Source organism: Musca autumnalis, unplaced genomic scaffold (assembly GCF_047663935.1).
Source record: "Musca autumnalis isolate F117 unplaced genomic scaffold, ASM4766393v1 scaffold_1, whole genome shotgun sequence".
NCBI classification, from domain to species: Eukaryota; Metazoa; Arthropoda; class Insecta; order Diptera; family Muscidae; genus Musca; species Musca autumnalis.
The window spans coordinates 217,609,511-217,633,476 of NW_027411644.1; the positions used below are offsets into that span (position 1 = coordinate 217,609,511).

General features: G+C 36.4%; 1 protein-coding gene and 1 long non-coding RNA gene across 2 annotated transcripts; one reads left to right on the top strand and one right to left on the bottom strand.

The window, feature by feature from the left end:
- Positions 1-285: 285 nt before the first annotated feature.
- On the top strand, positions 286-22,620 carry Osbp (oxysterol binding protein). The gene is made up of 2 exons (XM_073960194.1): positions 286-3,152; positions 21,828-22,620. Exons 1-2 carry the CDS (start codon positions 1,338-1,340, stop codon positions 22,575-22,577), a joined length of 2,565 nt encoding a protein of 854 aa, XP_073816295.1. The 5' UTR covers positions 286-1,337; the 3' UTR covers positions 22,578-22,620.
- LOC141389132 (uncharacterized) lies at positions 12,423-15,005 on the bottom strand. Its single transcript, XR_012408994.1, has 2 exons — positions 12,677-15,005; positions 12,423-12,613 (listed from the first exon to the last, which is right to left on the bottom strand). It is a non-coding gene; the product is annotated as an uncharacterized lncRNA (long non-coding RNA).
- Positions 22,621-23,966: the final 1,346 nt, after the last annotated feature.

A 23,966-nucleotide genomic window follows, 5' to 3' on the forward strand; every position in this document is an offset into this window, starting at 1 on the left:
GGTCAGCTGATAGGTTTCAATCTGTCAAATTTTTTGTTATTGTGAATAAATTGTATGAAAACGTAAACAAACATTTTGACATATTGAAGAATTTTTGGCCAAAACAGAGTTGTATTTGTGCTACTTACGTGACCTGTTAAATAGATCTTGATTTACCTCGAACAAAACTATTAACGAAATGGATTTTGTCTGTGCTTATTAAACGCATGGTTTGTGTCTGCGAAACTCTGGACTTTGTACAACAGCAATCATATGTTTTCTATTTTGACAGACCGTTTTACGCCCACAGTTAAGAATACCTTAACTACTTACATTTGCAACAATATGGCAGCATGTCTCTTGGAAAAGTCATCTCTTCATATTCAATGTGATAGATATTTTTTATGGGCCACTAATAAAAGAAAAACAATGCTGGTGTACTAATAAGAAATTACCTAATCTTTTTTTGATTACAATTTATAAACGACGATAGTTAATCCAAATTGTTTAAAAAATAATAAAAACAAATTGTTCATAATGAGAGAACACAGTGGATTACTCTCATCTAGAGATGAATGCACCAACACAACTTTACTGCTTGTCAAAATTGTAGGCACGCAACACGGGAAATTTTCATAAATTGTCGTCGAAAAGCCAAGAAGAAAATATCAAAATTCAATTTAGTTTTGTTAAATTTTTGTCGGAAAAAGTCTTCTTCAATGTAAAAGTATTAGCAAAACATATTGGCTGTTAAGTAATTTGTAAAGAACATAAAGAAAAAAGTCGACTGAATAAAACAAGAAAAAAAAATACCAAAAACCCCTTTTGGAGAGTGAGTGTGGTGTGCGTGTGTTTGTACCAACGAGAAGACGAAGAAAAAGTGACAAGCAGTTTGCGAATTGATTGCTCTGGTTGGATTTTGTATTTTTTATTTGTTTTTATTGTTACTACTTCTCTTTGGAACCGACTACGAAGTACGTGTACGTGGCGTTAACTCGATTTAGATGTCGATAATTGTTAGATTTTCCTGCTGTAGTTAGATTGTTGCAATTGTGTTTAATTTAATAATTATTGACTCTTCCCTGGTGGTGTGAAAACCTGAAAACAATTAAGGATTTGAAAGCGCAGTGTTTGTATGTCGCCAAGTGCCCAGTGACAGAGCCAAAACAAATTGGAGAAGAATAGAAAGAAAATCAACATAATTTACCTATTTGCACACACATCGGTCAGCGGGGTTACGACGTTTAAGCGATACCACCGACGAACGACTACCAAGAAGTCAACGACAACGTTAAGTAAGGTACGGGGAAGGCGAGAGTAAGCAGGAAAAACAGAACTGAGGCGCTGGTGGTGTGATAATGACAGATGTTTCCGTAGTTTCTAAAGTACCCGGCAACGACAATGAAAATGACAATGACCCGGAGATGAAAGGTTGGCTTCTCAAGTGGACCAATTACTTGAAGGGTTACCAAAAACGCTGGTTCGTATTATCAAAGGGTGTTCTTAGCTATTATCGTAATCAGGGCGAAATGACTCATACTTGTCGTGGAACCATTTCATTGCACGGTGCTCTTATTCACACCGTTGATTCGTGCACATTTGTCGTCTCCAATGGCGGTACACAAACATTTCACATCAAAACTGCCAATGAGGTGGAACGTCAATCATGGGTCACCGCATTGGAACTGGCGAAGGTGAAGGCCATACGGGCCATGGAAAGTGAAGAAGAGGAAGAAGAGAAAACCTTCCAAGTGGTGCCGAGCCAAGAGATAACAACTGTGGTACGCGACCTCACCGATCGTCTGGAGAGTTTACGCACCTGTTACGATTTGATAAACAAACATGGTGTTGCTCTGCAAGGGGCTCTCAATGAATTGCGATCGATAAATCTTGCGGCAAGCGACGAAGAAACAGTTGTCAGTCGTATAAAAATCGTGAATGAACGCGCTACACTCTTTCGCATAACGTCCAAAGCAATGATAAATGCATGTAATGATTATTTACGCTCAGCCGAGTCACAGGGCCACAAATGGTCGAAAGCTCTGCAACATGAGCGAGAGAGTCGTCAGCGTCTGGAAGAAATGGTAGAACAATTGGCAAAACAACATACTCAACTGGAACAGGCCGCCCACTTGGTGCAACACAATAAAGTTGTACCCAACCCACCCTTAGCTGCTCCCCAAATTATGGACTCTTCCATGACACAATCGAATTTTGTTTCAGACGATGAAACGGAATTCTTTGATGCCGAAGGTTCAAATACCTTAACAACAAATGAATCCAACGAAGATAGTCCCCAAAATGGTTCGGATGGTGGAGCATTTATATTGCAAATGCCTCATAGTAATAAACAAATGCAAGCTGAACATTTCAGTTGCAGCAGCAGTTCATCGGAAGCTGACCTTTCATCAATTCGGAAATTACCGCAGCAGGTCTGCGTGTTGGATAATCAGAAATCTATGGATACACCCGATCGGGCAGCACCAACAGGCGGTTCGGATCGTAATACCAAAATTCCCAACAATTCATCACCCGGCGGCCATAGTGATAGTTCATCTTCATCCGGCAATCCCAACAATCGACAAAATTCCTCCTCCAGTGGAGGTAGTGGTGGTTTAGGAGGAAGTGGGGGTACTGGTGGTAATGGTGAAGATCCCAATAAACCTGGTGGGAAATCCAATGTTCCCGAAGATGGACAAGTGGGCAAGAAAGTTGTTCGTCAAAGACGTACACGTGTTCCCGATAAGCCACATTACCCACTCAACTTATGGTCTATCATGAAGAATTGTATTGGTAAAGAATTGTCCAAAATACCTATGCCTGTGAATTTCAACGAACCTTTGTCCATGTTACAACGTCTAACCGAAGACTACGAATATGCCAGCATATTGGATTTGGCTGCACGCTGTACAGATGAATGTGAACAATTGGCGTATTTGGCAGCGTTTACGGTCTCGGCATATGCAACGACAGCAAATCGTACAGGAAAACCATTTAATCCTCTGCTAGGCGAAACCTATGAATGTGACCGTACCGACGATTTAGGTTGGCGTTGTATTGCCGAACAAGTGTCACATCATCCGCCAATGGCTGCTCTTCATTGTGAAGGACGTGAATGGACATGTTGGCAAGAATTTACAATGACAAGTAAATTTCGTGGAAAATATTTGCAGGTAAGCAGATAATTACTTCTTCACTTGCTTGCTATTATTATTAATATTACTATTTGTTATTGTTGGTGTTGTGCGCCTAGCCTTGGTCTAATTTGATATCCACATTTCATTTCTACTACTGCTGCGTGTGAATCACATTTCCTTTTTCTTCCCCATTGTTTGGTTGATGTTGTTCTTTCTTTCTTTTTTGTTGTTAGTATCATTGTCGTCGCATATGCAAGCAGTGAAATCAACATTCGCATATACACATATAAGTACATGTATTATACAATTAGTAACAAAATATAGTACTTTTTTTTTGTTATTTTATGACCAAAAAATGTAGTCAGGAGCGAAAAAATTCTTTTGTTTACTTTTTGAAAGCAAATCGCAACGTTTTGTTTCCGTTAGTCCAAAATACAAAAACTTTTGTTGCAGCAGTCCTCTATTGTTGTGAAATCTATGATTCCTGGCCAAGTTTTTAATGCGTACGCCAGTGCGCCATCACTATGAACACGAGTTAAAGATGTTTTTCCAACACTGCACATTTGGGGCACCGTGATGCGACACGCAATGTCAGAAATGTTCAATCATGTCAAAAAAGGCATTCGCGTCATTTTAATATCTACACGTGATGCCCGGACTCGGGCTGCACTCATTGATATGCGAGAAGTATCAATCTATATTCACTGGATTTTTTTTTTTTGATATTTTGTGTGTTCTGTCAATGGAAAGTTTCAAGCTTACGCGTTCTACTTTGATGGTCCAAAAACATTTTGGACCTACAAATTAGGTATGTTCACAGGCCCACAAATTTCACTTTCTTGGAAAACAACTTATTTTTTAACATAATTTAAATTATTTTAATAAAAATTTATTTGCGGATAATATAGTTAAGGGTGTAATCTGTTTATAATCTATTATATTTTTGGATCTTTGAAGGTCTATGTATCTACAGTCATGGCAACAATAAACCCTTAAATGTAGAGTGTAGAGTAGGTTCTTGGGGATCTGAAAAAAAATTAGGAGAACTTTCTCGCCATCTTATAACAAACTCCCATTCCGTCTAATCTTGCATTGATCACTATGATCTCCGCATTTATATTGACCTTGTCTATTGAGATGAGGGATGCAACATCCCGAGCGCAGGTGAGCGTAAACTACTCTCATCTAACGTGTCACCTAACGCTCTTCAGCTGCGACAGTTGGGTATGTTCTCCGAGGAGCGCATTCACACGATATTTCTTCAAGGCATCCGTGTGTATGATGTTTAAACCTGCGTGATAGGCTTGTTGATCCAGGGGTTCTCTCAGGCATCGACATGCCTGGGTCGGGGGAGGGTTGTTTATCTACCATGTGGTGATTAGAATGGTTCTCACGGTAACACCCGAGCAAGTACTGCAATATATTTTCCATGTGCAGCCGGCTAGGTATTTGAGGACCTTGTTCCTATAACTCAGCTTACCGCAGATAGCTGTGGCATGCGCGGACGACATGAACATGCTGTCGAATTTGACCCCTAGAATTTTGCGGTTTGTGGTCGGAATTCTGCTACCATCGACCATGACATTCAACTCTATTCTTACATCTGCCGTCCATGTGGTGAATAAAGTGGTCTTAGATTCCCTGCATTGCTTACAGAACCCATGCTGATGCCACGGTATAGCTAAAGGGTCTTTGCTACGGGCGACAAAAGCGAAATCGGTCTGTTACGATTCACCTTTGCTGGCATCGTTAATTGGCTTCAGTAGCGGCACCATCCTGCCCATTTCCAGACTTCGGGAACGACAGATTGAGAACTTTTGTCAGATACTCGACTCCCGACACATCCAGCATTACCATGGAGATTTCAGGGCCCAACGCTTATTCCGGCTCCAATGTTGTAACCCTTCATATGATTTAACCTCTTGTTCGCTTATGCTCACCGACCAACCTTTTAGCTTCCAGTGTCAGCTTCCTGACTCTGGGTCACTGGGTGGCATGATGAAGCTCGTCACGCTCATACGCTAGTTTCGTCGCCTCTGCTGGGCAGTTTGGTCTCACTTCTGGTATTCGCCCAGCAGGTATATGACGATCGGCTGCAGCTCTGATGATGTGTCCGAACGTTCTTTCTACTACCCGAACCTCGAAAGTTTGGGCAGATCTCTGAAGCGTAATTAGTGAATTCTCTGAAACTAGGCCAATTAGCTTTCCCATAATTGATGAAAGTGCGGCGCTCAGAAATATTGAAATCGGGTGGTATTCTGATGGAGATGGTCTGACCCCAGAAAAACGAAGGGTTCCCAGATGACGTCTTTTGTCAGACTAGGTGACACGATAGTTATATCTGACGAACTGTGAGACTCTCCGCTAAATCGGTCAATGAGGACGGACAGTGCAAAACGTATAGCTATCAATCTGCTCAGCGAGCACTATACCACCCTGGTCGTTTCCGAGGACCGAATGCCACAATCATGATGAGTATTAATGTCCCCAAGACTAGACGCTTGTGACCTTCCAAAAGCGGGATAATGTTGGGCCCATAACTCGGAGTACAGCAATTTATCGGCGGAATGTATACGTTCAGCAACCCTACCTCGGCAGTTCCACACCTGACTGCTACCCCATTACATTCCATGTACGGGTCTTAGAGCCAGGCTCAAGCGTGATAGGTCTGCATTAAACAGGCTGGTGCAATAGGAAAGCTAATCTCCCACTTCTAATTCTAGTGCGATCCCATTCTTATACCATGTGATCTTGCCTAAATCCGTCCGTGTTGGACGGTCATGTGCTTTGGATGTTGTGGCTCTAAAACTATCCTCTGTAACTTGGAATGAAATAAACTGTAGAGCAACATTTGTATGCCCACGTTCAGTCTGTGAAACAATTCACATCAGGGATACATTTTTGGAATATTAGGAGGGATGACGTTTTTTTATTTGGGATGACGAGTTCTATTTTGCTTTTCAAAAATTGGGTTAATCCCAACTTTAATTTATTAGTGGGAAAATTTGGGGTGTTTACCAAGGGGTAAGGCAGGAATATGTATATTTACACCATTGTCTAGGGAAAGATCCTGATGGATAATAGGAACTGAACTCCCTGGTAAACAACACGTCATGTTGCCTCACCTTAATGAATTTACAAATGGAGATTATGGACCATGTATTGTACATTGTACATAATTGGGGTACTGGAAAGTTATTTATTACTTTCATCGAATGCCAGTTAATTTTGCATCTCAAATTATTAGTTTCCTTTACATTTTCTTTTAATCTTTATTTTATAACCAAATGATCGCCATGGAAACCGTACAAATGTTTTTGTTAAGATGTATAGACTTATTTTAGCTTCTAGCCATAAATTCACATACATAACATATCTACGTATGTATATGTTCATCTATACAAACATATATTAATAATCTAAATAAATGAAATATATTTTTTTTCGCTATCTTTGTTGTATTGCTGCTTGCCAGCTCCTCAGTTCGGTTCAGTTTTGGTTATTTGATTTGATAACAAGTAAACATTGAAGTAACTATTCTTTTTGTGACACTTGCGCTAGCCTAGCCTATGCCGTTGTTCATTGTCATCTATACAACAAACGCGTATTATTATTATTTTATTTTCATTGACATATTTGTATAGACGACGCTTGTGAATTTGAATACAATCAAAGACGAAGTAGAAGAAAGAAAAAATACATATATCTAACAAATTGTACTGCTTTGTTATTATAATTGAACATTGGTTCCATATCAGTTGAAACTTCTAATGAACAGGAGATATAACTAATACCCCCTGTTATCGTTCATTAATTTTCTTTTATTTTTAATATTTCCCATATTTGTTAAATGATTTATAGGGGCCAAACATTTACGAAAACCAAAAGAAAAAAAAAAAACAAATAACAAAGACAAACCATTGGCAAATACGTATAGGTAGGTCTCTTGTGACCAAACAGCAGTTCTGTTGTAGTCAAATTCATTCAATTGTACCTAGTATAGTAAACATATTTCAAAAAAATAAAACGAAACAAATGACTAATTTAGCAAAAACAACTGTTTAGTTCTAATAAAAAATATAGGCGATATATAACGAAATTTCTAAATTATTGCTTGCAAATAACTTTATATGTAAGAAAAGATTTCATTGTGGAGCATTTCTTATCGGAACCAAACACATAGTGTGTTGGAATATTTCAATGATATGTATGCATATCACTTTGAGACATTGTTCTAAATCTTTTTCAAATCAGTTCTCTGCCAGGCCAACGTCATTGGAAATTACACAAGCCAACGTAATAATAATTTATTGTTTAATGTGTTATTTCACTCTTCTTTATTATGTTTCTTGTTCAATGTTGCTTCGGCTTTGTCTAATTGCAATAATGTCCACTTTACATTCACAACTGCAGTTACTGCTCTTTATTGTACTCAACCACTATTGATGGCAAAATACACACCTAAAATGATTTAATGGTCCCTAATGAGTTAAAAGGAGCAAGCAGTGTTCAATAGAATGCAATTATGGGAGTGTATATTAAAGCATGTCCTTTCGAAAATACTTAGTACTATAACATTTAAGTGATCGCGGTGACATTTTGTGTTAACCCTACTTAGTGGCTGCTTTTTTGCTCATTTATATCCTTTTACATAGTCTACATATTAGAGAGAATTTAGTCCGTCAAATATAAAAGAGTATGAGTAGTTTAAGTAGTTTAAGAGGGATGATTAGTTTAACATCCCTTCCATTTCCTGGAGTATAATAATTCAATCAATCAAAATATTTTATATTTAATATAGTTTTTTTTATTTTATAATTACTACCCCTATTGACATTAAGTATTTACAAAGATATTGGTGATGTGCGCTTATGAATTCGGACATTATTAGTGCGATTCCCTAACTCATTTTTTGAGTTACCGACAATTGTAAAATTAAAATGCTTATAATTTCGGTAATTACCGATATTTTTCGGTAAGTTAGCGACGAATAAAAAGTAGTCGTAACGTTCTACCGATAACAAGAGTGTTGTCAACATTTATTTGAACTTTTCATTCATAATTTTGGGTTTTACTTTTACCGATTTTTGTCGGTAACTCAAAAAATTATTTAGAGAATCGCACTACTGATCTTGGAAGAGTTTTCTCCTCGTTAGCTCTCATTACACAGTGTGACCAAATTGGATTTTTATACCCTACACCACACAGTGGTAAGGGGTAATATGTCTTTGTGCATTTGTATGTAACATACAAAAGGAAACGAAATAGACCCACAGTTCCTTTTGGGGATATACATATAATCACTTTCTGAGTCGATTTATGCGTGTCCGTCCGTCTGTCTGTCCGTCCGTCTGTCCATATATTTTTGTTCGCAACATACAGGTCGCATTTTTTGTCCGATTCAGCTGAAAATTGGGGACTACAACTTTTTTTAGCCACCAAACACGCTATATACGTCCGATTTTGATGAAATTTGGAATGTTTGACTGAATTCGGTCTAGAAATAACCTGTTTTTGTAACTTATTTTTGTTTGTTCGTCTATATTCGTAATAATTTAGGCATCCATAGCTCAGCCCCCAGAAGACATACACATCTAATTTTTCGTATACCCGTTCCATATATCGTTAAGAATTCCTCATTTAAAAATCAGTGCTCTACATTTGCGTTAAAGCGAGTAAATCGATCTACAAAATTTGACAATTCGTGTGAGAAGAATAAAAATGTTTACAAAAACTGGGGGTAAGTGTGCCAAATTATATCGAAATCGGTTCCGATTTGAATATAACTCCCATATATATTTTCGGCCGATTTCACATATTTTCTGTACCAAACACGCTATATATTTCCGATTTCGATGAAATTTGGAATGTGTGACCGAATTCAGTCTAGAAATAAATGTGCCAAATTATATAGAAATCGGTTCAGATTTGGATATAGCTTCCATATATATTTTCGGCCGATTTCGTGTATTTTCTGCTCCAAACACGATATATAAATCCGATTTCAATGATATTTGGAATGTGTGACTGAATTCGGTCTGGAAATAAATGTGCCAAATTATATCAAAATCGGTTAAGATCTGGATATAGCTCCGATTTATATTTTACATATTCACAGTGGTGTAGGGTATCATATAGTCGGCCCCGCCCGACTTCGATCCTTTCCTCACTAGTTTTCCTTAATTGTTGTTGTAAAGGCCTGCGACATAAAGAAATCAAGCAAATCCAATGTAGGTTGTTTATATGAAGTTTAAATTTTATCCGCCGACATGTCTCAACCTTTTTCTCAAACCTAAGGGTTAGAAGTTTTGGCGAAGGAGGTAGCGGAATAAGTGGACCCATGTAATCCATTTTCGAAGTAAGTTTGGGAGAACGATTACGATGTGCAACGATTGGACAAAATCGGGGACTCCCATTTTAGTTGTTGTCCGTAGTTTTTAATGCTTTAGGGTAATTATCTCAGGAAGTATGGATATGGATACGGTGATATAGTGTCATCAATGCTTGACCTATAGGAATTTACACGCCTCGACCATCTTGAATGCCCTATAGGAATTTAGATGGCTGCACCATTCCGAGCGTAATTTAACCAAAAGTTGCATGGGTGAAATCGATCTGGGTTGACATCTGCATCACGTATTGATTTTATATGAGAGTGAAATAGAAAGATGCTATTCATTTGCGGATCCTAAGCATGTCATTTTCCCCAAACATTTCTCATGTCATTTGATGGTTGTCGATTCCTGGGCAAACATTGCAAGCTACAGATCTTGGTGGCTTTGTTTTCTAACACTAGATGGCCATTATTTTTTCCAAATCAAGAATTCGATCCAATGACGGATACAATTGAATTGCAGCATCCGAGGTAATGCACTTGTTCCAAATGGCGACCTGACTTAACGGCCAATGACATAACAGCCAAAATTAATTTTGGGCGTTGTGTACGCCATGGCCCCGGGCATAACGCAAAAAAAAAATTGATTGTTAAGTCCGCCCTAATTCCGGGCATAAGGCCCAAAAAAATCGGACGCAACACCAAACATTTTTGCGCGTTATGTCCGCATTCTACATGAACATTACGCCCAAACTATTATTTTATGTTTTTTTTTTTCATATTTTAATGAATTAAAATTAATATTTGTAATGCAATTGCTCTGTTCCAGAAACTGCAATAATCTACTACTTTTAAAATATCTGTCAAATTTAAAAATAAAAAATATTTAAAAATGTCAAAATGGTAGAATGTTTCGGGTTTTATAATGTTTTAGTAGATTTTAAAAATGATTTGATTGATTCGTAAAATAGAAAACATCATTTAGTTGATTTTAAACTAGGGGGCGCAAAAAAGCTAAGCTATGTCGGTATCTCCCTTCATTAACACATGACAAAACTGAATGTTTGAGAGCTTGTCGAGTGATTTATTTCTTATTGTAAATTAAAAATTCACTCGTAGATCAAACCTTAAGATCTTGAAAGCGATCGAGCAAAAGTCGAAACGGTATATTTTATAAAAAAATCGCGAGCGTTGGAGGAAAAACGGTATATTTTAAAAGAAATCGCGGGCGCAATTTTGTATAAAATATACCATTTTTGCTCCATCGCTTCCAGAATCTTCAGGTTTGCTCTATAACTCTATTTTTATACCCTCAGCATTTATGCTACACTTTCATACGGGCAAAATGTGCCTCATCGAAATAATGGTTAATTGAGGTTCAATCTGAACTCAATTGGTCCACTCCTTCGGGTACCTCCCACACAAAATTTCGGAAAAGTTCAGTTTAGGACCAGCTCACAAATCGCTTTGATTTTTGTTGTAACAACTTGTACCCAGCAAAATTAAATGGAAGTGATTCCATGTGAAATCATGATTTCACTGGTTCTTTTGCATGAGTGCGAAAGGAGTCGTGAAAGATCCCATCTTTTTCATCGAATTTTCATGAGTGCAATTGAAGTCGTGAAAGTTCCGATCTTTTTCATCGAATTTTCATGAGTGCAATCGAAGTCATGAAAGATCCGATTTTTTTCATCGAATTCTCATGAGTGCAATTGAAGTCGTGAAAGATCCGATCTTTGTCACAATATTATCATGAGTTCAAATAAATTGATAAGTAACCGCACAATAAATTATCAAATACTCATATACCCGAATAATTGTGTACTTGCAAAAGTAATTGTTAAAATGAAAATAAAAGTCAGATGAAAGTGGTCGATAGTGGCAAAATTTATATATTTTAATTAAAAATACAATGTAAATTGATATAAAACAAAAGAAAAATATATTTTGTGTTTGGAAACCTGTTTCGTTTTGTGGATATTAAAAAGAAGTATGAAAAAGACCCGGTCTATAAACCACGAGCTTCCCCAGCCGACCAACACCGATATAGTAAAACATATCGAGCTGCAATTATTGGGTTGGTTGGGCCATGTTAACAGGATGGATAAAGATGCCACCGGCATATGAATACGAGCCATTTGACGTTATGCGACCCGAGGGAACAAAACTCCAATGGAAAGATCACGATATCACAAGCATGGCATGCAAAGTGAGAGAAGCAAAGTAGCAGATCGGTAAAATAAGTATAAAAGAGACCATAACGTGGTAACTATTACAGGATAAGCTTTTTCTTTTGAAATAAAATAACAGAATTCAAATTTATACTAGATTTCCCAAACGATGAGCTTGGTTCAGAGATTGACACATAATTTATCGAATATTGGAAAAACGGAACCCCCACGGTACAAGATTCATCAGGGGCAAATCTACACTTCCTGACAAAATAGCCTGAAAGGTAAAAATTCCTATGGCACCATATGTAGTGGCTGGAGCACACTCCCAGCAAAATGTTCGATGACAGATCATGAGTTGAATCATAGGTGCAAGTGACTTGTCATAGGTGCAAATTTAGGTGAATCACCGATGAAATTTACAAGGGAGTGACACCTGATTTCACCTGTTCATTGTCATGGCATTTTGCACCAGTTCATTGTCATGACATTTTGCACCAGTTCATTGTCACGGCATTTTGCACCAGTTCATTGTCACGGCATTTTGCACCAGTTCATTGTCATGGCATTTTGCACCAGTTCATTGTCACGGCATCTTGCACCAGTTCATTGTCATAGCATCTTGCACCGGTTCATTGTCATGGCTTCTTGCACCAGTTCATTGTCATGGCTTCTTGCACCAGTTCATCGTCATGGCTTCTTGCACCAATGCTTTGGATCCGGATTTTTGCCAATCAGAAATAAAATTCGCAATACAATTATGTAATTTGTTGAATTAATAAGAATACAATGCACAGATGATTTGTATCGCCAGATGTTATTTTTCTTTATTTTGTATGTAATTTTCAAAATTATATATTATATTAATCTGCAATATCATATTTATCTCTTCCGATGGCTGCAAGATACTTCTTTCAACTTGGGGGTTCCGTTTTTCCAATATTCGATAAATTATGTGTCAATCTCTGAACCAAGCTCATCGTTTGGGAAATCTAGTATAAATTTGAATTCTGTTATTTTATTTCAAAAGAAAAAGCTTATCCTGTAATAGTTACCACGTTATGGTCTCTTTTATACTTATTTTACCGATCTGCTACTTTGCTTCTCTCACTTTGCATGCCATGCTTGTGATATCGTGATCTTTCCATTGGAGTTTTGTTCCCTCGGGTCGCATAACGTCAAATGGCTCGTATTCATATGCCGGTGGCATCTTTATCCATCCTGTTAACATGGCCCAACCAACCCAATAATTGCAGCTCGATATGTTTTACTATATCGGTGTTGGTCGGCTGGGGAAGCTCGTGGTTTATAGACCGGGTCTTTTTCATACTTCTTTTTAATATCCACAAAACGAAACAGGTTTCCAAACACAAAATATATTTTTCTTTTGTTTTATATCAATTTACATTGTATTTTTAATTAAAATATATAAATTTTGCCACTATCGACCACTTTCATCTGACTTTTATTTTCATTTTAACAATTACTTTTGCAAGTACACAATTATTCGGGTATATGAGTATTTGATAATTTATTGTGCGGTTACTTATCAATTTATTTGAACTCATGATAATATTGTGACAAAGATCGGATCTTTCACGACTTCAATTGCACTCATGAGAATTCGATGAAAAAAATCGGATCTTTCATGACTTCGATTGCACTCATGAAAATTCGATGAAAAAGATCGGAACTTTCACGACTTCAATTGCACTCATGAAAATTCGATGAAAAAGATGGGATCTTTCACGACTCCTTTCGCACTCATGCAAAAGAACCAGTGAAATCATGATTTCACATGGAATCACTTCCATTTAATTTTGCTGGGCTATAACACTCGAACTGGTCAACGGATTTGGTCCGAAATTTGGCCTTCGTCATATTTTGTCCAAACTTAGTTTGAGTTCGAAGATGGGCAATACCGGTCCACAAGTTCCAGTGCTTCCCGCCGAAATTTAAAAATGTCACTAAAATGGAAAGCAGAGTGCATTTTCGTAAACAGGGTAACCAATTTGGTCCAAACTTTGGATCTTCTAATATTTTGTCCAAATTTATTTTGTCCGCAAAACTTCGAAGATCCTTTGGAAATGTATACGGATGCTATTGGTTACAGCGGTATTATGTTTTCCGTGGACAAGTTCATGCTTCCTGGCATACTGGTCCAAAAGTTATACGATGACCCACTGAAATGACTAGCGGGCGCAATATCTATCGAAAACATATGACTCCCAAAAGTATATATATCCACTTTCATAATATCCACTTTCAAATAAACAAATATGAAACAAGGTGTTTCTACAAATGAGAAGCAATAAAATCAACAATCTCTCCCAGTGCTTTTAGACGAAACATCTACAGACGACAGTGAATCCGAAAATGAAAGCCAATCTACCCCTCATGAAAAGCTTTTATCTGAAATACATTTTAGAAATAAAATTGTAGGTTTACAGAGTTGTGCATGCTTGTAAACCTTGTGTCCATTTTGTCTACAAATTGTTGGAAAAACCGTAGAGATTTGTATATGATTTCAGTAAGCTTATTTATTACATAAATAATTTAATTTTATTTCAAAATAAGTGTGAGTATTAAATTTCGGAAAACGGACGGGCGAACATATGCCCAACTTCATTTTGGGCGTTAAGTCCGGGGTCAATGCGGACATAACGCCCTAATTTTATGTTGAGCGTTATGTGATTTGGGGTGTTAAGTCAGTTCGCCGTTCCAAATACACCCATTATTTCAGCACAAATGGAACAGATAAAAAATACGAAGTTTCGTTTCCTAGTTGATGTGTTGAGCAGAGTTACTTCGGTGTATAGATTGTCATGAGTGTCATGAGATTGCACTGCTGTTGTCTCTATGAGAGAAGTAGGTTTGACTTAAGATCTTATACAAGGTCACCTCACATCATGTATCTACAAGAACAATTTTGATTTAGAAGATTCAATGAACTCTCTACATCTACTCAATTCATAAGGTCAACTAGAAATTGTTTATGCCAAGACGGTGCTTTTGTTTATGCCCACTAATGTTGGTCTTGTGATCCAAACTTTCATTAAAATCTTTGTGCTTTGCGTTCTCTACAACACATCTTCCACCATCTCAAAATAAAATCTAAATCGGCATCTCTAAAGTATGCACCTAAACGACGTTCTTTTGTATATTTTTTTTCTCTTGTCAACGTTCATTTGAATCATTAGCGTCACGCAATATGTGGCAACTGATTTCTGCTCATAGTATCAAATTCGATTTTATATATAAAATTATTGTACACAGAGTATAGCGCGACACAACTATTAAAATTTGTTAGGTTCAGGTCAAAATAATTATTAAATTGTAAAGGAGCTTTGATTGCCGCCTATGAACGAGCGACGAACAACTACTAATTTGAATAACCGATGGTCGGTTTGCCAGCCAACCAACCAACCAACCAGTCAGTCATTTGGCAACAATTGTTATTTGGGTGTCAAGAGCATGATATTAGTTATGCGTTAATTTACTTGTAAGTTCTCATAAAACGATTGTTTGTTCGTTTGTTACGGCGATGATTTTAGAGAATGGAATGGAATGTGAACAAAATTTAAATACATTTATATTGGAGAAAGATTAGGTTATAGGATGCGCAGCTGCCTTTGCTTGAAGGCAGTCACTTCAATAGGAGACCAGCGGTCGGTTCATTGTTCTCATCATGAATAGAGACAAAAGGATATGAAGGGAAATGGAGAGGAGAAAACGGTGAGTAGACAAAAAAGAGAGGTAGGGAAGAAAAATGGCTCAATTTAACGTATGTCTAGGATGACTCTCCCCATATCTTAACTGGTGTAATGTTCTCTTTGTAAAACCATTCGTGATGATTTTTGGAGATAGATTCAACATTTCGGGTTTATCACTGCTTTGATTGCTCTGAAACCCCTCATGGATACGTTTTTAATATATACTTAAAAACTGTTGGTTTCCTCTAAAGATTACTCTAAAAATATTAAGTCTAGTATGACCCGCCCCATAGTAACTGAAGGTTCCTGCAATATTTTAGGGGTTACCCCTAACTGTCACTTTCAAAAAATCGGAAAAACTTTTCTAGTCTAGTATGGCCCGCCCCATACTCACTTAAGGTTCCTGCAATATCTTAAGGGGTTACCTCTACTTGTCACTTTCAAAAAATCGAAAAAAAATATTGGCTTATTTTGAAATACAGGTAGTATAGAGTATGCCGCAAGTTGGTCGGAGCAAAATTGGCTGAGATATGGGCATTGGAAGGGAACTATTTATTGTGATTTGTTTGTAGCATAGAAACTTTAAACGTGTGTTTCTCGAAATGACATTTTTGAAGTCGGTGCCAACGATAGCTCGAAAACGAATTGACCGATCTTCATATATTTTAGTGAGAATATTATATACCTGAAAAGACCAGTAATCCATTATAGAAGTGGATCTCATTTTTGGAGTCATATCTTTTCGATATATATCGCGCCACCTAGTCACATCAGGAAACATGGACTTGTTTACGGAAAACATAATATCACTATAAACAGGACCAAATTTCAGAATTCTAGAATCATTTCCAAAGGATCTTCCAACAGACCCTACACTGCAATTAGACACAAATGTTGAACTTTTGTGTAGGAGGTACCCTTAGGAGAGGACCGATATGGCCATTTTAGAAGATAAACTAAGGGGTCGATTATGAATAGCAACTCAACTGCAGTTGCGTTGCCAGAAGAGAAAATCATACAATTAAAATATGTGAAACGACAGAAATGTTTGAAAAATTCATTCAATATCAGTGTTTTGAACCTTCAGCTACTAATTAAATTGTAAAAAATTAAGAATTTCAATGTAGAAATTGGATTTTTAATCATTAAATTTGCTATCGGCAACGCAACTGAAGTTGGGTTGTTATCCATAATCGAGCCCTAAATTTGGACGAAATATCAAAAGATATCATGCATACCACTTTAGTCAAATTTTTTAAATATTGGAGGGAAGTACCAGAAGTTGTGGGCCGGTATTGTCCATATTCGAACTGAACTAATTTTGGACAAAATATGACGAAGTCCAAATTTGGACCAAATCGGTTCGAAAGTTATCGTTCTCTCCAGCTACTACATATGGCGACCCCTATGACGCCTCTCGGGCAGTTTTCTGAAGAAGTACGGACTTGCCCCTGAAAAAACTTTTACCGTCGTAATTGAGGCAGCGAATGCAAGGTGCTTCAACAAAAATCAAAGTGATTGAGGAGCAGGTCTTAAAGTGAACTGAAAGAGAATTTTTTGTCCATATTCGAACCTGATCTATATCTGGTAGATATATTAGGATGTGTAAAGTATGAACCAAATCGGTCACTCCATTCAAGAGTTATCGTGCGAACAATTTTTCCGAACATTTTTGAACTTTTGTGGTGGAGGTACCTGAAGGAGTGGACCTATATGGCTTATCTTCGAGCTTAAACCATGTTTGGACAAAATATGACGAATCCCAAATTTTGGACCAAATCGGTTGATCAGTTCGAGAGTTATCTTGCACTGCAACCTCTACACACGATGTCATTGGGATACCTTTCAGGATATTTTCTCAGAAAGTATGAACTTGCCCCTGATGAAAATTGTACCATCGTATGGTGGGCAGTGAATACAAGTTGTTACGACAAAAATCAAAAGCGATCCGAAAGCTGGTCGTAAACTGAACATTTCCGAAATTTTGTGTGGGAGGTACCCGAAAGAGTGGACTGATAGAGGGTATATTGGAATCTCATCTATGCCTGGTAGTAGTTTCACGATGTGCAAAGTATGGACCAAATCGGTTACTTCCCTCAAGAGTTATCATGCGCACAAATTTTCCGAACAATTTCGAACTTTTGTGGGGGAGGTACCGGAAGGAGTGGACTGAGATAACCCATCTTCGAACTTAAACTAAGTTTGGACCAAATAGTACGAAAGACACATTTTGGACCGAATCGGTTGATCCGTTCGAGAGTTATCATGCGCTCCAGCCAGACAGACAGACGGACGGACTTGGCTAAATCCACTCCAAATTGTCTGAAACTCATTTGTCCAAACATACTTGGGGTCTATAACCATTATTTCGAAGAGGCACATTTTGGCCGTATGAAAGTGTATATACTACCCTCGTTAGCATAAATGCTGAGGGTATAAGAAAGACCTACTTAAAATTATTGGTAGTTTCTTTGAAAAATTCATGAAAAATTAATTTTTTGGTCTTCACAACCCCTTAACAGAAGTATTAGCGGTATTCACTCATGGTGGTAAAGTGGCATTGTAGATCTTGTACATCTTGTTAATATTGTAGGTCTACAACTGTTTACAATACCACAACGACAAAATACATGAAAGTTTAATTTACCACAGGTTTGTTAATTTACTCGACCTAAAAGTATTGTAAACATTCCATTGTACTTTTGCAAGGGCGTAGAACAGCTGATTGTTTTGCCGTCACTTTGTTGTGAGTTTTATTTTATGTCGGAATTTTGTTTTGTAGTAGAAAAATGGGACAAAATAAAAAGACTGAAAGAATGGAGGCAAAGAAAAAACAATTTTTTATGAAAAAAAGTGTAATAAAACTGAAACCAAAAGATAGACTTAGGACGACGATAAGATGTTTGATTTGTTTACAATTTCACAAAAACAAGACATTCACACTTCGTTGTAAAATACCTGAGTACATATAGTACATTAACAAGAGTTGTAAATCTACCACCATGAGTGAATACCGCTAATGTTCTTTTTGTAAAATCATTTATGATGATTTTTTTGTAAAAGTTGACAATTTCGAATTTATCCCCGCTTTGATTTCTCTGAAAACCTTATAGGAATAGGTTTTAATATAGGCTGACTTCCGAAACATCAGTTCCTTTGTAAATATCTTAAGCATCCTATTCCATATCGTAGTAATACTCCAAAACGTCACCAAACCAAATGTGGAATTAAAATAATTATATTGGGACTGAAACGATTAGTACCAAATTAGGCATACATTGCTCTCAGCAAATTTGGATGCATGCATCATGTTTCGGCTTCTATCGAATGTATATAGCGGTTTTGGTGCAAGATTTCTAACGTTGGATGCCAAATATCCAAATCTGGACCAATTTGCACTGTTTTCTGTAGATTTAGTCTTTAGACCGAATGATGTGTGCCAAATTTTATGTCAGTCGGACTACAAATGAGCTTTTTGGAGTTTTAATCAACTTTTGACATACATTTCTTCTATGTGCGGTGTGCGGAAGTCAACCATATTTTTAAAATTGTCTTGGCTTCCTCTAAAGATGACTCTAAAAATCTTTAAAAATCTACGATTATTGTCCTTTTGGGTTCACTCTGAAAATCGTTTAAAATTCACATTTATAGTCGTCGTTTATGACTCTAAAAATCTTTCAAAATACACGTCTATTGTCTTTGACGCTAATAAACCCCTTAACATTTTGACTTACTCTATAGAAGACCCAAATAATTCTGTCCCTATAGAAGACTCTTCTTCTGTCCCTATAAAATACCTTATGAATGAAGACCATAGAATAAGTTAAAGGTCGTTGGTATCTATAGAAGACACTAAAGGTCTTCGGTCCTTATAGAGAACCTTAGACATTTTCTGTTTCTGTAAAAGACCGAGGAAAGTATAAATGTCTTGGGTTCCAATAGAAAACTTTAGATGCTTTCTTTACCTTTAAAAGACCTTTAACACATATCGTACCGAGAAAATTTTTTTATTTATTTTTTTAAAAACAAAGCACTTTTTACCCCCAGTTTTTGTAAAAATGTTTATTCTTCTCACACGAATTGTCAAATTTTGTAGATCGATTTACTCGCTTTAGCGCAAATGTAGAGCGCTGATTTTTAAATGAGGAATCCTTAATGATATATGGAACGGGTATACGAAAAATTAGATGTGTATGTCATCTGGGGGCTGAGCTATGAATGCCTAAATTATTACGAATATAGACGAACGAACAAAAATAAGTTACAAAAACTGGGGGTTAGGGTAATTAGGACCCACAGATGTCAAAAATCAATTCAAAAAAATTTTCCGATTTTTCGTTTTCCCGGAAAGTGGTGTTCGAAATTTCGAACACTGGCACTTAAGCTATATGTTTAGGACAAAAATAAAATTGATTTATTTGTCGTTTTATTGATTTATTTCACAATTTTTGTATGAAAATATGGTTGAAGATTGGTATTGAGACTTCTTTGGACCTATAAAACTTTTCCCCGAAATGCGCCATAGAACTGTACCGCCCGATTTTCGGGAGATCTCAAGGATTAAGCTGCATTATACTACAGAAATGACTGTAAATTTATACATATTTAGTCTTTTTTGAGGTTACTTAACTTTCCTCCAGAAATTTGTCGGCATAGGTCCACGTTTTATATAGACTCCGTTGAATTGTACCTAACGATTTTAGGGTTTTTCAGGCTTTTAGCCGCACTATCCTTTAGAAATGGCTGAAATTTAGTATTTAGTATTATATGGTGCTATCATAACTTTTCCCCGCAATTTGTAAGTAAATTTCCACGTTTTGATATACTCATCGATATGTAGGTTAAGTACCAGCGTTCGAAATTTCGAACAGTCAACTTTGCACATCTGTAAAGTCGCGCTTACGCATGTAAATCAAGTTCTCTATATTTTGTGAAACGGCTACATATATTGGCAATAATTCCCCATGATTACTTTTTTAATTTCATTTTGTTTATAATTTTTTAAAATTAATTTAAAAAAGATCCAAAAATATAGGTTTTAAAAATCTACCCTTAACATCGAGGGGGAGGTGGGGTTTTCAAGGGAACAATTTTTTTTATTTGCTGACAGATTAGACTTTATACATATACCAAAACTTGTTTAAAATTTAAACTTTTTCTTCCATAAATATTTTTTTGAAAAAAGGTGATTTTACTGTTCGAAGAATCGAGCACAAAGTAGAAAATGGGTTAAGGTCTTTGGTCTTTATAGACGACCTTAATGGCATAGGGTCTCTACAGAAGACCCAAAAAGCCCTCGCTCCCTATAGAAAAAACCCTAAAGGCCTTCGGTCACTATATCCCAACAAAAAGTTTGCATCCGTGGATGAAGTTTAATCAGTACAAATGTACAGTACATTTGCAGTTGGAATAAATCTTTTCCTATGAATTCACTTATGAATTTTACAAGAGAGCGCGCAGCTAGGATGCACTCCACTTTGCTTCCACAGCACACAGGTAGGATGCACTCCATTTTCGATCCAAATTACGACTTTTGATGTAGTGCTTTGGATTGAATTTATATGCATTCTTCGGATTGTGTTTTTAATTAGTCTAAAGATGCAATAAAAATGCAAGCCACTGCGAAATATCCCAAAATAAATAAAATGCATTTATTATTTGTGTAAAACAAGAATACGAAGAACTTTATTATATAAACACAAATTAAAAAAAGTTTCCATTAAATTCAATCGCAATTGTGTGTATTTCCTCCGGTCTCTATTTAATCCAAGCGCATCTGATTTTGCTTCATCATCCTAAAGGTTTTTTATGTTGCCTTCCAATTCAGGTTGCGACATGGACTCCAACTCCACTCCATTAAAAATTTCCGTCTCGTGAATTACCGTAAAAATATTCACAACTTTAGTTTGTATTATTTATTTTATAACAAATTCTTAGAAATATATACACTCTTGTTTTTCTTTTGAAGAAATTATGTCGGTAGGGGCCGGTAGGGATCAACCAACCGGTTTTGTTTTGTAGGGATCTCTAAAGCAACTGCTTATAAAAAGTATCGAACGGAGTGCACTTTTCATAACCCCGTGTGGACTGCATCGAAGGATGTAGTGAAATCATAACTCCACCTGCACAACTTCCAAAATTTTTTGCTGGGTATAATCCACATTTTTCGTTTCTATGTTTGCCTCTAAATATCTTTTAGAATGCACATATGTTGACCTTCTAAATACCTCGAAAATCTTTTAAAAATCCAAATTTATTGTCCTCTCTGGTCCGTGATTTGCCCCTTTGAGTTGCCTTTAAAATCTCAACAAATCGCTTTTATTGTCTTTCATGGAAAATCGTTAAAAAATCCACATTTATTGTCCCCTTGTTGCATCCCTTTAAAATGTTAATAATCCTCGATATTTCCAACTTTTCATTGTTCGAAAATTCTTTAAAAAAATAAGCAAAATTAATATAATTTTCTTTTTTCTCTTCCCCCTCCTTTTTTCAGATTATACCATTGGGCAGTGCCTATTGTCATTTTCCCAAAACCGATCACAAATATACATGGCGTAAAGTTACGACAACTGTCAATAATATAATTGTGGGTAAGCTATGGGTCGATCAGCATGGTGAAATGGAAATTACTGGCCTAAATGCTGCCTCAGGTCTTAAGTGTATGCTAAAGTATATACCATACTCGTATTTCTCACGTGACACCCAGCGTCGGGTCAAAGGTGTCGTTATGAATCGCAACAATGAAGTTAAATGGGTAATTCGCGGTGCTTGGGATAGTAAAATTGAAATTGCCCCAGCCCTGTCCACATCTGGACCACCAGATAGTCCTGTCTATCAAACGGGCCAGTATAAAACGGCATGGCAGAGAAATATGCCGCCACCGGATAGTGAGAAATACTATAACTTTACCACATTGGCGGCCCAACTTAATGAAATGGAAGAGGGTGTGGCGCCAACAGATTCTCGCCTAAGACCTGATCAACGCCTAATGGAGGATGGCCTATGGGATGACAGTAATCGTGAGAAATTGCGATTGGAAGAAAAACAAAGGGCCAAGAGAAAGCAACGTGAAGCTGAGGCTGAAGCAGCCGCCGCCAAAGGTCAACCCTTCCCGCCATACCAACCAGCATGGTTCACTCAGGAACGTGAAGAAGGCACTGATAATATTGTCCATCTGCATACTGGAAATTATTGGGAACATAAGAAGCGGCAGGAATGGTCTAAATGTCAAGACATTTTTTAAACAAAACATTAAATCAATTGTTACCACAAAACAAAATATAAAACTATAAAAACACTAAATCATAAAATAATTTTTAACATACACACAAAACATTAAAAAAAGTTATGGAAAACATTTAAAATCAAAGAAAACACACAAAAATATGTAGTTAAATTAGGCCTTAACGAAAGAAAAAAAAATCGCAAAACAAAAAATCATAGACATTTTTTTCCAAAGTACTACCTAAAACAAAAAAAATATATATTATATGCTTCAAACTGAAAGGGAAAACCAAACAAACACAACATTGTTATCTATTATTTTTTATCCTCATTTGCAATATACAACAACAAATATACATACATATATAAAACTACTTTATTAATATAAATAAACAAAATGGATGTATGAAAAAAGCACCTCAATGAAACAACAACAAGAAGAAGTAAAATAACAACTATGACACTTTATAATAAACAATAAAAAACGAATTCCTTTTCCTTCCTTCCCTGCTATTTTGTATTGCTACACGCCTTTAGCAGAAAGCAGTAATTATAAATGTAATGAAAACAAAACAAAAAATATTAAAAAAGTAATTAAAAAATATATGTTAAATAAATAAAAAACAAAAACAAAAGAAAACCAACAGTTTTTAAGTATAAAAACAACAACAGCAACAATAAATCAGCCATATTAGGTATGTGTAAAACACCAATACTTATTACTTAGTTAATCAATGATAATAATAACAATAAATACAACAACAAAAACACGTTTTTCCCAAAGACACCCTCTACCACTCCATACCCATACTTCACTTTGGAACGTTAAAGTATAAAGAAACGATTTCATTGCTTCTTTTCATTCCAAATTTATATTTCAAAATTCATAAGCAAATGGTTTCAATTGTAGACTTAAAACAAAACACATTTGATATGAATCATATAAGATACACATACCGACGTGTCTGACAGAGAGAGGAGTGCTATTCAGCCATACCGCTGAACTAATTTAGTAAAAATACAATCATTGTCAAAATTATAATTCTAACCTGCAGCAAAACGAAAAAAAAAACATCATTAGAAATAATTAAATAAATTCCTAATTATCTGGCCATATGTTGGAATATCAGTTGTTAAATAAATGTTTTTTTTATTAGTAGCAATTGTTAATATTCTCTATATACGTATACTGGACTTGAGTAATTCATTAGTGATTGACAGTTAACGGCTAAATCTAAAATTTTGAATGGGATTATTGGGATAATTGAAAATTCGAAATATAAGCTGGTGACAAAGTACTAAAAGTGGAGTGGACTAGGAGAGCCTTACACACGGGACAAGTCAGACAACATCACATTTTTCAGCAGTTGTTAACAAGTAGAGGAGGTCTCATATTATTTGGCTAATT